This window comes from Diadema antillarum, unplaced genomic scaffold (genome assembly GCF_040938485.1).
Source record: "Diadema antillarum isolate AM-2024a unplaced genomic scaffold, OU_Dant_1.0 seq00001294_RagTag, whole genome shotgun sequence".
Lineage (NCBI taxonomy): Eukaryota > Metazoa > Echinodermata > Echinoidea > Diadematoida > Diadematidae > Diadema > Diadema antillarum.
The window spans coordinates 245,175-262,225 of NW_027272073.1; the positions used below are offsets into that span (position 1 = coordinate 245,175).

At 38.0% G+C, this 17,051-nt stretch overlaps 1 protein-coding gene across 1 annotated transcript in view; it reads right to left on the minus strand.

Annotated features, from left to right (window-relative positions):
• The window catches only part of LOC139708034 (vacuolar protein sorting-associated protein 4B-like), a 119,766-nt gene that overhangs the window by 19,934 nt on the left and 82,781 nt on the right, over positions 1–17,051 (minus strand). The window contains exon 7 of the mRNA XM_071620022.1: positions 11,659–11,807. Coding sequence (XP_071476123.1) covers positions 11,659–11,807 — 149 coding nt within the window. The remainder of the gene's footprint in view (positions 1–11,658; positions 11,808–17,051) is intronic.

Genomic DNA, 17,051 nt, shown 5'->3' on the forward strand with positions numbered 1-17,051 from the left:
AGGCTGTAGTACATTTATTACATGAACATACCGGTATAATATTTTGGGTCGTACTTGGAATTTGTATGAGATAACACACAATGTGAATTAGTTCCAAAACTTTGCTTATCTTTAACGGGCCAGGCTTATTTGGCTATAAATGCTAAAAATTGCATTTTGGGAGGGAATTTCGCCTCCCCCCCCCCCCCCCCCCCCCTCCACAAGATCTCGACCATTAGTATTACGATCGTAGCGAAATTTGGCCCAAGTTACAACCACATTGTAATCTACAAAATTATGTGTTATATATCTTATAATATTTTTTTTTTATTGTCAATTTCTAATTTTAATTCATCAATTAATTATTTGTGCAAATTAGGCCCATCATCTTATTTTAGCCTAATTAAAAGCATTAAGAGTCTATTTCTTAATCATTTGTACGTCTGTTTTTACATGTTTAAAGACCATGCATCAGACATTAAAGGACTTCCAAAAGCCAATTTATTATGTATATGATTTTTTTTTGAGTTTCAAATGTATTTCTTTGTTTTTTATTGTTTCCTTTGTTTTCTTATGAGATTCTCATTGACCACTTTTATACCATAATTAGCATAAGATCAATCAATCGCAGTGATTAATGTTACAGCAGTGATAGCTCCAGGGGGCCCCTTCTTTAATTTTTGATAAGATAAAAATAAATAAATAAAAAGAAAACAAAATGAAAATGGGCGTGTCTGCCCCCTTTAATTGCGGAAGTGGCACCATGACAGATCCCTCCCCCATCCCCACCCCCACCCCATTTACGGAATTCCTGGATCTGCTCCGATAAAGAATAGTCAGATTTTTAAAGAGTTTCTTTGTTGCTGTTATCAATCAATCTTTGCGTCGATTTTTTTTTTCAATCGGAGAAGGGACCGTACTTCACAAGCTTTGTCTTTTTAGTGGGTCCCTGCTTTTTTCACACAATGCATATTTCATTTATTTCACTTTTGTTACCTCAGCAACCACTGCATTGTACCCCTACTTTAGGTTTTCAATTATTGCTTTCTCTGTACAATTACATGCATTCTACTTTCATTGAAGAAAGCGAGATTTATGTTCACCAAATAGATTATTTTGCTGTGGAAAAAACAATGAATTTGAAGTTGAACTTGAAAAAAAGTCAGGAAAATGTCTCATGACAGGGTCTCTTCCATCGCAGACTCGAAACATCGAGGGTGGATTCCGCCCTTCCCTCTCCTGCCACGTCCCTTAGAGTTTAAGGGGTTTACCTTTAGAATCGGTTGATATATATTTTGATTTTTCCCATTCGTTGCAAGTATACTCATAATGGTCCAATAGTTTTGACTGTAATGTATTGGTACGTTTATAATCGTTTAAAAAGTGGAATCAATTGGTAAAACTGCCAGATTTGATGAACTGGTATGAACTTCCCCAGTCATGCCAGTTTGATACATTACCCGGCTGGGTTCTACTAACTGTTACAGCCTAAACTTTATCAAAGTGCATGTAGGTTAAATCTGCATTGCTTTGAAGTTGAATAAATCTATCAGTTGTGTCAAGTCATTTGCAACAGGTATACAAGAGCCTGGTTCAAAAAAGTTGAATCTGCTGGAATCATGGAGTTGATGTTTTAGTATGCCAGTTCTTACTGGTAAATCTGCCAGTTGTGTCCAGTCGATTCAACCTGCACCAAATTGGTCCAATTTTTTCGGGGTCATCCCACAAGTCATACGGCCCACAAGCTCGACATTGCATCATGGGGCTTATTGTAAAAGTGTCGTGGGCCTTATTTACCTAGTGTCGCAGTCATGTGGGCCTTGTTCGCTAGGTGTCAAATTCATGGGTTGTTTGATTTGTTGGCTGTATGATTTGTGGGTGTCGAACTCGAATGTGCACTCATTGTTTCTACTGTAATCAACTGGTTGTTGTATGCCATTTCACACAATTTCTTTCAAGTGGATCATCAACTGAAAAATCTGCTTGTTGTGTCCAGTTGATCCCACTTTGTCTAAGGGCATACTTTGGTCTATTTCTTCCTACTGGAATCAACCAATAGGCTTTAATTTTCCAGTTTACACAATAGATCTAATTTTTTTAATCTGTCATTTTCATTAGAACAGTTCAACTGTTAGTGGTATGGCAGGGCCCTGTGGTATAGAGCAGCAACAACACTGGAGAGGCTCTCCTGGATAAGACCTTATTATTATTATTATTATTATTATTATTATCATTATTATTATTATTATTATTATTATTATTATCATCATCATTATTATCACCAGTACCACTATGCTACTACTATTAGGTATGTTGTTATTACACACATGTAACTCACTCATCACAGTTTGATCCATTTGTTCAAACTGGAGTCATCTATGTTTTCTCAGTGTACCAGTCCATTCCATCGCTTTCAAGTGGAATCAACTGGTAAATCTGCCAGTTGTGTCTAGTCAAGTTCAATACAATTATTGTATCTATACAGGAATCGGGTAGTTGATATTTCAGTATGACACTTTATTCCGTTTCTTGCAATTGGAATCCAGTGGTGAATCTGTAGGTTATGTCAATGAATTCTAATTGGTAGACAATTGCCTAGTTTATTTCATTTGTTTCAGTCTGTCAGTTGGAATGAAATGTTAGTTTGGAGTCAACTTGTCTAAGTGGAGTCAACTAGTGAGTCTGCCAGTTGAACGACATGTTTTCCAGTTGGTACAAATAAAACTTCATAATCAATGATTTAGAGCCAGGCCATAATATTCAGCTGGAATTGATTGGGGTTTTTTTTTTCAGAGTGTGCCAGCTCATTCAATTTAGTGTCAGCTGGAATGGCGTGAGTTGGTATTAATTTTCATCTTTAATTGTATGGTAATTCACACCATGGTAATGTGAACGAGTATCGGCCTACTTCCAGTTTGCAACTATTTGAACAAGTTGGGTCAAACGGATAGCTATAATGGGACCATTTTTTCTTTGTGATACCAGTAGAGAATGTACCTTTTTTCGTCATTATTTGACATTTAAAAGGAGTATACAGTACTGGATGAGATGAGGATTCAGCTTGTAACATTTTGCGAGATATTTAGAAACCACTCTTTGAAATGATAAAGAGCAGAAGAGGACTCAAACGTTTATTTAATGAAAACAGGCTGAGAAATGACTGAGATATCTAAAAACAAATTAAAACAAAGAGCTCCTAATGAAAGATGGGGCCTGTCAATTTCATTTTGATTTTTTTTTTTTTTTTGGGGGGGGGGGGGTTGGTAATCTCAGCCATTTCAAGACGAATTTTCTTCAAAACGTTGAATCCTTCTTGAAATTACAGCTGTATATGCTCTTTCATACACTTTATTTCATGAGAGGTTTATCATCTAACAGAAAAAAATAAGTTGTAAATCTGAATCCTCATCTCAACCAGTACCTACTGTACAGTCCCTTTCAGCTATAAGAATATCATAATTGATATGTTGTTGTTGAACCATGGTATCACCATGGCTATTTTTGTGTACCCTTAGAAATACAGAAGATGACAAAAAGACTATGGTTATATATGCTGTGGTACGATTAAAGACCCTGTGGTTGTAGTACATGGTATGATGGTTATCATATGGTATCTCCGTGGTTATTCTATGGTACAAGTAGGCCTAGTAGTGCCAGAACCGTGCCATGGTATGATGGTTATTACATGGTATATCCATGGTTAATTAGTGCAGCGATACTGGGGAAATTCCTTATATACCATGGTTATTTTATGGTACAAGTGGTAATACCGTGGTGATGCCATGGTATGATGGCCATAACCCGGCATCACCATACAGTGTAGTTATTTTATTGTACCTGTATAGTTATACCAGGCAAATACAGTAGATGGCATGGTTTTTTCCATGGTACTGGTAGTAATACCATGGTAGTGCTATGGTATAAAAATTATAACATACTATTACCATGGTTATTTTGTGTCGCCTATGGTAAAACCATGGAAATACCATAGACTTCACAGTTATTCTATAGTATACGTATCAGTACCATGGTCGTGTCATGGTATTGATAGTTTACCATGGTTTTTCTGTGGTATCACCGTGCATCACCATGGTTTTTCTGTGGTACTCGTAGCAATACCATTGATACCATGGTTTTACTATGGCAATTGAGGTTTTACCATGGTTTTTCTGTGGTATCACCATGCATCACCATGGTTTTTCTGTGGTACTCGTAATACCATCGATACCATGGTTTTACTATGGCAATTGAGGTTTTACCATGGTAATACCGTAAATTTCATGGTTATTTTTTGTAAGGGTAGTTTCAACTGATTTTACGTCAATAATTATGCAAAATACCCATAAACATGGTTCTTCACACACTAAATGAATGGGGGACAAACTGTCCCATACGTAACTGTCCCATACGTAACACGTCATGTCTGTCTTTAATTAGAACCTGTAATTAGAGCTTTTTGCCTAATGACACGAAACTTACCTGTGATAATCTTGAGTGTTGTGACTTTCATCACAGTGAGTTACAAGTTGTAGAATGAAATACTTTCAGAGAGTTTTGAGGTTGAAAAAAATGTTCAAAAAAATAAAATTTTTCTGGTCCCATACGTAATGGCACATATTTTCTCTTCTAGAATATAATTGTGAAGGTCATTTTTCTCCATTTTTTGCATGATTATACTTCTCCTAGATATCAATCACCATGATAAAGTTCAATATGATCAAAAGCCATTAACACTCTTTTTCAGGTCATAAAAGTCTCTGAATGTCCCATACGTAACGCGCGTGTTATCTTGGACTTGCCCTGTACCAATGCCTCAACCCAACACTTCTGCGTAGATTATTTCAAGATTTTATCGAGATGTATATGCATGTTTCTTTTCCACTTCCATTTCATTTTACAGGAGGGCACAGACCTGGCTTTCTACATTGGACAAATCGACAGGAAGCAGAGACCACAGCCCTTCATCTTGCTGATGGGAGGATCCTGGAAGAAGCCACTGCAAACCTTTGTCATTAGGAAGTTTTCGCTACACGACGCGAAGACCGAGAATACGAGGAAGCGATCACTTGTGACAGTCCCCGTACTCTGACTCCCGTCCCCATATGTATGCAGTTTCGCTTTCCTGTACAGGACGGAGGCGTGGGGACAAGATCGCTGATTGGTTGGCTGACTGGCTGGCTCACTCCTGCCCAGCATCGGGACCGAACGCTATTTTGGGCAAGTACCGTACTCGTTTTCCCCCGGACGGGACGTTCCTCGGATTTGATCATGTGCAGAAGCAAATTTCGCATACGACACGCTTAACTCCCGGCTGCGTTGTGCTTGCAAAAACTCCCTATTGTAGAGAGACAGGGATTCTTGTTTCCAACTTTGACAACGGCTGTGGACTGTGCATTCAAAGTGCATTATGTCCTAGATGTAGAGTACCAGGCTCAATGTTTTGCTGCCTGGCAGTTTTTGGAGACAGTTGTGTATAAAATGCCTGGTAAAGTGACGTCCAATTCTGTGAGAGAGATCAGGACATACCTGAACTATTCAAATCAGGAAGATTAGATGCGTAGAATGAGATTTTCATGGTCATCAGAAGTTTAATTGACAAAGTTGACTTTTAGGTCATTCGTCAAAGCAAAGGTTTGGTATCTATGTTTTATTTGTTTATAACTCAATAAGTAATGGATACATGTCACATGGAAAGATCAAAGGTCATGAGAAGATTGTTCTATTAGTGGGTAATGTTGGCCCTTGAAAACTTGTGATAAAGATGGGCTAGAAATGAATTAAAAAGAGTATTTTGCATAGTAGTGACTTAATGAAATATTGGGCAAGATCTTCACAGGTTTATACTGAAGCATGACAGTCAATTTTCAGAACTATAGCAATTGTGAAATTAAAACCTCATATCTGTTGAGCATAATGGAGGTGACACTCTGTACTGAATGTGGCCTTCATGAAATTCAAGATGAACTGTTTCGTAGAATGTATACACCTGTATTTCCATTATAAATTTAGTTCATTGTATATAGAGTAATCTTCATTACTGCCATCTCTATCACAGGAGTGACTGAGATGATCTTTGCTGGACAGATGTGCTGTACTTGGCACATCCCAGTTATGAAAAGGGCAAGTCCAAGATAACGCGCACGTTACGTATGGGACATTCAGAGACTTTTATGACCTGAAAAATAGTGTTAATGGCCTTTGATCATATTGAACTTCATCATGGTGACTGATATCTAGAAGAAGTATAATCATGTAAAAAATGGAGAAAAATGACCATCACAATTATATTCTAGAAGAGAAAATAAGTGCCGTTACGTATGGGACCAGAAAAATTTTGTTTTTTTGAACATTGTTTTCAACCTCAAAACTCTCTGAAAGTATATCATTCTACAACTTGTAACTCACTGTGATGAAAGTCACAACACTCAAGATTATCACAGGTAAGTTTCATGTCATGAGGCAAAAAGCTCTAATTACAGGTTCTAATTAACGACAGACTCGACGTGTTACGTATGGGACAGTTACGTATGGGACAGTTTGTCCCCCATTCATTTAGTGTGTGAAGAACCATCTTTATGGGTATTTTGCATATTTATTGAAGTAAAATCAGTTGAAACTACTCAAGTACTGATCCAGATTGTCAAGGAAACAATATTCCCCAAATATTCATCATCATAATCATATTCAATCATATCTTTATATTTTTATGACCAACCTGGGTATGCATGCCCTTTGTCCCCCATTCGTTTAGTGTGTGGAGAACCATGTTTATGGGTATTTTGCAAAATAATTTTGCAAGATACCCATAAACAAATTTTTGCATAATTATTGAGGTGGAATCAGTTGAAATTACTCAAATACTGATCCAGATTGACAAGGGAACACTATTCCCCAGATATTTACCATCATAATCACATTCAATCATATTCCATATTTTTTATGACCAACCTGAGTATGTATGCCCTATTTTTATCAGGATAGTTACTTCTGAAAAATTGAATAGTTTAAAGTGTTTACTTCCATTGATGAAGGGCAGTTTGCCATTTAGTTTCAATAAAAAACAACTTGACACAAGAAATATTAAGTTTAATAAATAAGCAATACCTGCTGCATGGAACCCCAGTGATCGAGTAGACATATGAGTCTGTCTATCAGTCAGGTCATTGATTCGAGTCACACCTCAGTATGTATACCCATGAATTTTGTTGTGGCTACTACTGAAAACTGAATAAGGACAATTTGTGTATCACTTGCAATATTTAAAAAAAAAAATCATTTTACTTTTTTTTCTATTATATATATCACAACCATTTCAAATTGGATCTCCATCACATAAACTTTGAATTCCTCTAGTCTTGGGATTTTATGCTCTAATAAGTAATTCATATAATTGGTTTCCAATCATCTCTTTAAATGTTGAAGACTGAATCCCCATTTCTACAAAAAACTATACCATCCCTTTAATGATGATTTTTCATTGTGTATTTTGCCATTTTCCCCTCCCCCTTTCTGAAAATTGTTCAGTCAAGTTCATGTATTGTTTCAAGTGTCTATAACTCAAAAAGTAGCTACAATGTTGGGATACTTTCTTCAGGATGATTGACCATTTGTATACTGAGAGACCTTCCCAGCTAGCTACATGCATTCACATGCAATATGTATGAGAATGTCCCATACGTAACGCATTTGTCCCATACGTAACATTATTTCAATGCCTAATAAAAAAAAATTCTTTTACTTTTTTTTCTTTTTTCTCTGGTATTTAATTTCTCTAAACAATAAATTAGAAGTTTCCAAAAGGGCATTAAAATAACCTTAGCAATTTCAGAAAAAACCTAAAAAAATGACCTCATTTTGTTACGTATGGGACATCTCATGATAGGACACGAGCTAATTTGCATAATCATTTGCATAATCCCTAAATTTTCATACCAAGTTAAACTATGTGATGAACTTCTTATGTCCACATATTAATCAAATATAATTTGCTTTCCTTTGAATTAATATGAATTTTTATAAATGTCCCATACGTAACGCTTTGTTTCACATTTATGCAAATGAAGCCCTTAAAATTTGCATAAATTTACATAATATCATTTTTTCCTCCACGGAAATCAAAACTTCAACTCATAAGCTTCAAAATGATACCAAACATGTCAATATTGAGCAAAGATGAAATTTAGCCTTCTGAGGGGACCTTATCTTGGACTTGCCCAAAAAAAAAAACTGTATGTGTTGGTAGCAGGTATGACTTCTCAAATTACACCAGTAAACAGGAGTAAGTTTCATTATAATTACAATGTACTGTATATGTTATTTGGTCTGTTCAGATATGCTGAATATAGGTATGGAGTAGAATTTTCACAAGAGATAAAACTTATTTCTTAATGTGAATGGTTTCTCCATCTGCAGTATATTTACAGTCATCATTGTACTGTCAAGGAAATATAATCTAATAACCCCTGACTTACTATTGCAGATGTTCCCCAAAAGCATTGCAACTGAAATGATTCAAAATGCTGTTACATCAAATTGAACATTGTTAAAAATGATCTAGTTAATAGAGAAGCTGTGTAGTGCAATACCTTCAGTAATATTTTCTTAGTGGGGCAACAAAGTACAGTATTGGGACAGAAAAGCAAATCCTTAGAGGGCCATTCCCTTATGCTTCGCTTATGAGATTTCCAAGCGCATGTAATAGTGACAAACACTTCAAGAACAAAGTCAGTGGTTCTAAGAAAATCAGATAATTATTCCAGGAAATAAGACTCATTCAAGATTTATCTTGTCTTGTCAGGGTATGATCACTATAAAACTGGATAATGTGTTTGTGAGGTGTGCATTGGACTGTAAAAGCATTCTGAAAAATTACATTCTCTGTGTACTGTTCATTCAGTTAGCCCTTTTGGACCCATCTGAGGGCAACTGATGGTCCCCATGCACCCACACAATATGAGAAATGAAGCAACAAAATATTCATTGTGGCACAGGTATAGATAATCTCAAGCTGAACACATCCATGTTATGCGTAATAATTAATTCTTTAATTATGCATGTATCAAATTCAATTTGTCATTGCAGTTTAGTTGAAATATTGTGAAATGTCATTTTTATGGCGTTGGAATCAAAATGTACATTTGACAATACACTAAGCTTTAGATGAGTCGAGGTCAATTCAGCTGGGAAATCACTTAACTCAAGCATAACAAAAGCTCGTGATTTTTACTCTGCAGTCAAACTGCATATTTTTACTAAATCCGCGCAAGTCGACACATTTTTCTCGGTTCTCGAGAACTTCGAGTTATCAAAGGTTAACTGTATAAGAAGAATTGTTACTCTGTATATATTTTGAAAATGGATGAGACAATTCTTGATTGGCTCAATTTGTTATTTGTAATAAGTTTGCACATCGATGGACAGATTGACCGATTGAAGGTTTTCTAATGATACGCTGTCAGTGATATAGACAGTGAAAATGTGCTGAAATATATAATTGGCCAAAAAATAAACATTTGTGTTATTGTGCTTATATACAAGTGAGTTGTACAGTAATATGGGATTAAGAACTGTTTAAATTCTAAACATGAATATTTAATATTTGCTTTAAACAACCCAGTTGTATAAAATTACTTTTAAACAACCCGGTTGTATAAAATGACTTTTAAACAACAGTTGTTTAGAGTTTTAAACAACTTTTTTTAAACAACTCAGTTGTATAAAATTACATTTAAACAACAGTTGTTTAGACTTTTAAACAACTTTTTTTAAACAACCCAGTTGTATAAAATGACTTTTAAACAACAGTTGTTTAAATTTTTAAACAACTTTTTTAAACAACCCAGTTGTTTAAATTTCTTTTAAACAACAGTTGTTTAGAATTTTTAAACAACAAAGGGTTAAAAGTTTAAACAACTACGTGTTGTTTAATTTTTAAACAACAGTTGAGCGATTCACCGGTTAACTTGTGGTTGTTTAAAATTTTAAACAACCTTGTTGATTTTTTTCTAACAGTGCATACTTTCCAAACCACATGAATATTCATGATTACGCTGTGCACTGTACACGTACACGCACGCACCGGCAGCAATTGATTACCTCGTTTCTGATTGGTCAGTGGGGGTCGGACTTCGTCTCCGTCGCTTAGCCCCGGATTATTTTTTCGTTCTGTTTACACTCACTAGCTTGGCACCGCAATTGCGGTGCTACCCCTGCTATTTTGCAGGGCCAGATAGTACCCCCCCCCCCCCCATTAGCCCCACCGTTGGTACCGGACTAAGCAAAAATTTACAAGTGTAAAAAGCCCTGAAGTAGACTATGGCTATACCCAGATTGCTTTATTTCAATTCTAAAAACACAAAAGCTCCGCGAGCGGCGAGCGGGAGGGGGAATCCCCCTTCCCCTAAGCTGTACCTCACTAGACTTTATACATACACACAGATGGTGCACATTCGGAATAAGAGCTAAATTTCGTGATTTTAACACTTCGATGAAAAAGTATTGTACCAAAAATTTGCACCAGATCGCTGAATTTCAGGTCAAAAATGCAAAATCACCTTCGTGTGGGAGGGGAAGTATGCCCCCATCTACACCCTCGTGTGCATGCTTTTTCTGTTTGATTGCTGAACAGTGTTCATGATATTCAGTGCAAGGATTAATACAAGAAGATTATTTAAATGATACCATTTTATAGGTAAACTGTTCAATAATAATCTGTACTAAAATAATACTGCAACCTTAAACAAGTGGGACTGTTTCAACTCGTTAAAACACGCAAAAACATGCATCAAATTGCATCATTTGCCACATCAAAATGCAAAAAGTTTTCACGTGGGAGAGGAGACACCCCCTTCCCACACCCTCCCCTCGATCCCCCTTCGCTCGCTCCGCTCGCTCGGGTTCAGTCGCGTTCATGATATTCAGTGAAAAGAATTAATACAAGAAGATTATTTAAATTATACAATTTTATAGGTAAATTGTTCAATAATAATCTACATTAAAATATACTGCTACCTTAAACAAGCGTTACAGTTTCACGTCGATAAAACGCTCAAAAACATGCATCAAATTGCACCATTTGCAACATCAAAATGCAAAAAGTTCTCACCGTGGGAGGGGGGACACCCCCCTCCCACACCCTAACCTCCCCCCTCGCTCGCTCCGCTCGCTCGGGTTCAGTCGCGTTCACGATATTCAGTGAAAAAAATGAATACAAGAAGTGTATTTAAATCATACCATAATTATTATAGGCAAATTGTTCAATAATAATCTACATCAAAATATACTGCCACCTTTAATAAGTGGGACTGTTTCACTTCGATAAAACGCGCTAAAAACCATGCATCAAATTGCACCATTTACAACATCAAAATGCAAAAAAGTTCTTACCGTGCGAGGGGGGACAAGCCAATCCCACACCCTCCCCCCCCCCCTCGCTCGCTCCGCTCGCTCGGGCTCGGTCGCTTCGCTCCCTCGCAGACTAACCACCCCCACCCCCAAGATCAAATCCTGGCTACGCCGTTGCTAACAAATACTACAAGAATGTACAGTTAATGCTCTTTATGTCACTCTCACCCTTCTCCCCGTCCCCCTAAAAAAAACCAAAACAACAGCAACAACAATGACCAATCAAACAAACAAACAAAACAGGGAAACTATAAAGATATCAGCATCAAATCATACCTTGCATCTGTATGAGGATCTCTGTCTTGACGCGTCGAGCACTCTCACTGTCATTGTCACTTCTCGAGCTGCAGAGGGAGTCCACCTCGTCGATGAAAATTATTGAAGGCTTTTTCCTACGGGCCACGGCAAACAAGGACCTGAGCTTCCTGCATGTCAAAATAAATTTTAGGTTATGCTGTGGTTTCAGATAGTGTAAGATATTGTATACCTTCGGATAATCAAAATATACTACTAGAAATATCTTACCTTTTGTTTATCTCTCAATTAGTGCTGGATGGCACAGACACCGGTTTAACGCACAGTGAGGTTTCGAAACGAGAGACGAAGAGCGCTATGAGAGAACCTCCGGGGACCGGAGTCAGGAAAGGAGACGAACTTAGCAGACATTTGAAGGGCTGCTTTACCAAAGGAAGCTTCCTTTGCTTGAACATCCTTAATGTAGAAGGAGATGAAGAAACTTGGGTTAGACCAGTTGGCCGCGTTGTGGATATCCTGTAGCCCTGTACCATTAAAGAGCACCCACGAAGAGCTGAGTGCTATCGTGTCATGGGCTCGAATCGAGTCGGCAAAGATGGCCGCCGGGCCAGCCATCTTGATGCAGTCAACTAACCAACTGGAGATGGTAGCCCCTGAAACAGCGCCAAACGGAACCACGGTCGCGACGAACAATGAAAACAAATCCCACATGAGTTTCGTCTTTTCCATGTACCATTTTACCGCTCGCAGAGGACACCAGGTCTTGTCCTCCTCGGATCAAAGAGAGCGAGGAAAGTTTCAGAAGGAATATCTCTACCGGTTTCGAGGACTCGGTCTGATTTTTAGCGAGAGAGCCTAGTCTGGGGATTATCCATACCCCTGCAGGTTCCCTACGAACATGCCAGAGATTGAGACATTAAGCACGCGGCTGAGAGCTGACTCTATGGTCTGAAGCAATGGCAATTACAAACACGGTCTGCAGCGTAAGGTTCCGAAGGGAAGCTTTGGCCATCATTTCAAAGGAGCCTTGGCAAGGGACCTAAGAAAGGCGGGAGGGCTCCACGCAGAAAGCGGGGACCTTACAGGCGGTCTCTTCAAGAAGAATGATCGTAATAATTCGGTAAGGAAAGGAGAAGTAGATATCAACTTACCATCGACAAAGACCTTGTGGCAGGAACGATAGCTGACCTATAAGACCAGATCGTAGCCAGAGCAAGACCTTTATCGAAGAGATCAACCAAGAGATCCACAACCTGACCTAGAGAGGCAGTAATGGGATCATGAGATTGCACCTGGCACTACTTCCTGAAATGTTCGAGTTTGGAATCGTAAGTAGATCGAGATGACTCTCAGAGAGACTCTGCCGTGAACTGCGCAGCTCTTTTAGAAAGGCTATTTTCTTCGCCTTGTTGCCTTCGAGAGGCCAAAGAGAAAGATGAAGGAACATGACATCGTGATACATCACAGACGAGAGAGGTTGCACCAGGAGATCGTGCCGAGCAGGCAGAGCTCAAAGGGGAGCTCAGAGGGGACTCCAATCAGGAGGCTCAGCAGAAGAGGGAACCATGGTCTAGGAGGCCAAAAAGGGGCTATGAGAAATAGGTCTGCCTCGTCTTGAGAATCTTCTCCAGGACCCTGGGAAGCATCGCCAAAGAAGTCCACGCGTAAAGACCCTGAAGCGTCCACAGGAAAGACATTGCATCAACTCCATGCACGGTCATCTTTCACAAGAGAGCAAACTTCCGAAGCTGAGCATTCAGGCCCACGGCATGCAATAAGGTCTATCTCCATCCTGAGATAGCACGGAGATGGATTCTCTCCGGGATGCACCACTCCCAGAGGGAGTGAAGTAAAAAAGACAGAGATTAAGTTTCAGTCATTAAGGAGGACAATCTATTTCGTGTCGGACATAGTAGTAATGACTACAAAAGAAAGCATATGACGTTTTGCATCATTTTTTTCCCCAATTGTCAAATGTTAAAACACATGTGGAAAAAAAGAAGAGGAAGACGCTTTCCTCCTGACAATATACAGACCAAATTTGTTGGACAGTAAAAAGAATCATTGCTATTTATCCGATGTGTACGGAGCCCCTAGGGGGACATGGCAAGAAATATTTTTCCTACGTCGTCCCCTCGACTTACTAAGTCGTTCCCACGACTTGCTAAGTCGTTCCCACAACTTGCTAAGTCGTTCCCTCGACTTACTAAGTCGTTCCCTCGACTACTGAGTCGTTTCCACGAATTGATAAGTCGTTCCCTCGACTTACTCTCTATAAAAGTTCGAGTGAAAATATTTACTCATGAAAGAGTGAATACAAAAAAAAGTAAATGTCGAGTGAAATTGGAGTGAATTTTGAGTCAAAATGTTTTGAAATGACCTCAGGAATCACTCGAAGATTTTAGGATCACTCGAAGATTTTGGAGTGATCTCTGAGGTCACTTTAAAACGAGTGAAAATGAACATTTTCACACAAAAGTCACTCCAATTTCACTCTAAATTCACTCTTTTTTATTCACTCCTTCAAGAGTGAATATTTTCACTCGATTTTTCTTTAGAGAGTACTAAGTCGTTCCCACGACTTAAGGAGCCTAAGTCGTTCCCCCGACTTACCAAGTCGTTTCCTCGACTTACTTAAAGTCGTACCCTCCACTTACTTTAGTCGTTCCCTCGACTTACTAAGTCGTTCCCACGACTTACGATTCTAAGTCGGTCTCACGACTTACAAATGAGTATATGAATATAAGAACGACCCAAGTCCAGCTTTTTTGTTTGTCCAATAATATTCTACTGTATTTAACTGTGATGGGAAGGCAACATTGTATATACAAATTAGAACATATATTATTATGACAATTAACATTAACATTAATTGTGGAGAGGCCATTTTGTGTGATGGACTTGGGTCGTTCTTTGATTCATATGGACTTGGGTCGTTCTTTGATTCATATACATGATATTCTGCTATAGAGATGAGAGAAGGACGAGAGAGGGCGCTATAATATGAATGTAAGAATGACCCAAGTCCTTCATTCTTACATTCATATAAGATTTAACTCATTTATTTCAGGCACTTCCGGGGGTAATTAGGATTTATTATTTATACACAAGATGAGTCCATGCATAAGCTACAATTTCCCATGTCAAACTGAATTTGGCCAAAAATTGGACTTGGGTCGTTCTTATATTCATATACTCAAATGCTTAACCCTATGTAAAGCCCAAGGAGGCACGATGTACCCCCTGATACCGTATTTTCATTTGCCACTCCTACGCCCTTTACCCGATTTTAAACCAAATTTGGTGACCTTTCCTGAAAATTTATTGCAAACATTTGAAACATGATTTAGCTATGTCCGATATTGCTGGTTGCCATGGCAACCGTAAACTTACAACCATGTCCGTCAGATTTGGCATGTTTTTTTTCTGTTCCAACTTTTGTTAGGAATATATTAATAGATGAAATTGGAGGTTTCCTTGCTGTAATATGCCGAAGGACCAAAATGTGAGTTAATCATGGTTGTGAGTTACCATGAAATGGTATTCTTATTATTTCCATTATTGTTATATGACGTAGGCATCAAACAAAAGAAATTATAGAAAGAATCGAAAATACAGCAGTTTCCAAGGACTACTTTTATTTTGTGTCATTTTCACAAAAGCTTTTGCCTGTAGTATCATTGCTTATCATAAATTTATCATTACTCTGCAAACTAAAAATTCCAATATTATATAGAAGTATGAAATGTGATACCAATATATCTACCTATCCCGAGGAATATATATTAGGTCTCATGAATAATGCAAATTTATACAATTTCGTCATAATTAACAACAAGGAAAAGTAGAAATTACGCGGTGCGTAAAATATGTCCCCGCCGGAAGTAGCATTTAGTATCAAAATGTACTATATAGGTCAAAAGATCAAGGTCAAAGGTCAGAGAAGTCAAAGGTCAACATTCTGTGTAGAAGTTTTGTAGCCCTCACCTAGTGCCATCACATAAAGCAAACGGAATCGAAATCCGGTTAGAAATGGCGAAGGAGTAGCATTTTGTAGCCAATGTACAATATAGGTCAAAAAATCAAGGTCAAAGGTCAAAGAAGTCAAAGGTCAAAATTCTGTGTAGAAGTGTTGAAGCCCTCACCTAGTGCCATCACATAAAGCAAACGGAATCAAAATCGGGTTAGAAATGGCGAAGGAGTAGCATTTTGTAGCAAAATGTACAATATAGGTCAAAAAATCAAGGTCAAAGGTCAAAGAAGTCAAAGGTCAAAATTCTGTGTAGAAGTTTTGAAGCCCTCACCTAGTGCCATCACATAAAGCAAACGGAATCAAAATCGGGTTAGAAATGGCGAAGGAGTAGCATTTTGTAGCAAAATGTACAATATAGGTCAAAAAATCAAGGTCAAAGGTCAAAGAAGTCAAAGGTCAAAATTCTGTGTAGAAGTTTTGAAGCCCTCACCTAGTGCCATCACATAAAGCAAACGGAATCGAAATCGGGTTAGAAATGGCGAAGGAGTAGCATTTTGTAGCAAAATGTACAATATAGGTCAAAGGTCAAGGTCAAAGGTCACGACTGAAATTCTGTGTAGAAGTTTCAAAGCTCCCATGTAGTGCTATCATATAAAGCAAACAGAATCAAAATTGGCTCATAAATGACAGAGAAGTAGCAAATTGAAGATTTTGATCACACACGGACGCACACACGGACGGACACACGGACGGACGGACACACGGACGGACGGACACACACACGTACGGAGCCCGTTTCATAGTCCCCTGCTCGAACTCGTTCGGCGGGGACAAAAATGCTACATCTGCATTTCACAGCGTATTTAAAATCAGTTTGGTTTCTGTGATAGAGCTTGGTGGGAACTTCCGAACTTATAAACAGAATTCTGAAATTCATTGATTATGCAAATTAATGCGAATTCACTCAAACTAAACCCTAAAAAGACTGGTGGGCCATTATGGTCCCCGGAAATTTGTGATAAATTCCAGAATTTATAAGATCTCATTCTGAGGTTTCATGACTTTGTTTTATAGATTCATGAATCTTTTGATACCTAAATTGAGTATATACCTGTAGCTGCGGTTGGTGTCACGTAACATTATGCAGTCACATGTCAGTCACAAATAGCGTACGTAGTTGTATGTATTTATGTGTAAAATAAATGAGGTTTTTCAAGATTCTAATGTGTTACTTTTGCTTTCCTTGCAGAGTCTTTTATCAGCTATCAAAATCTGATCTGAAGTTGAAATCAATTGTTATAAACATAAAACAATAGAATACGTAAGAAATAAAAGAATAATAAACATAAGAAATATCACGACACCACAGTTTTGGTATAACGAGTGTTGTTATTATTGCTGTTTGATTAATTACTTAATTTTTGGTCTAAGACAATCCGTT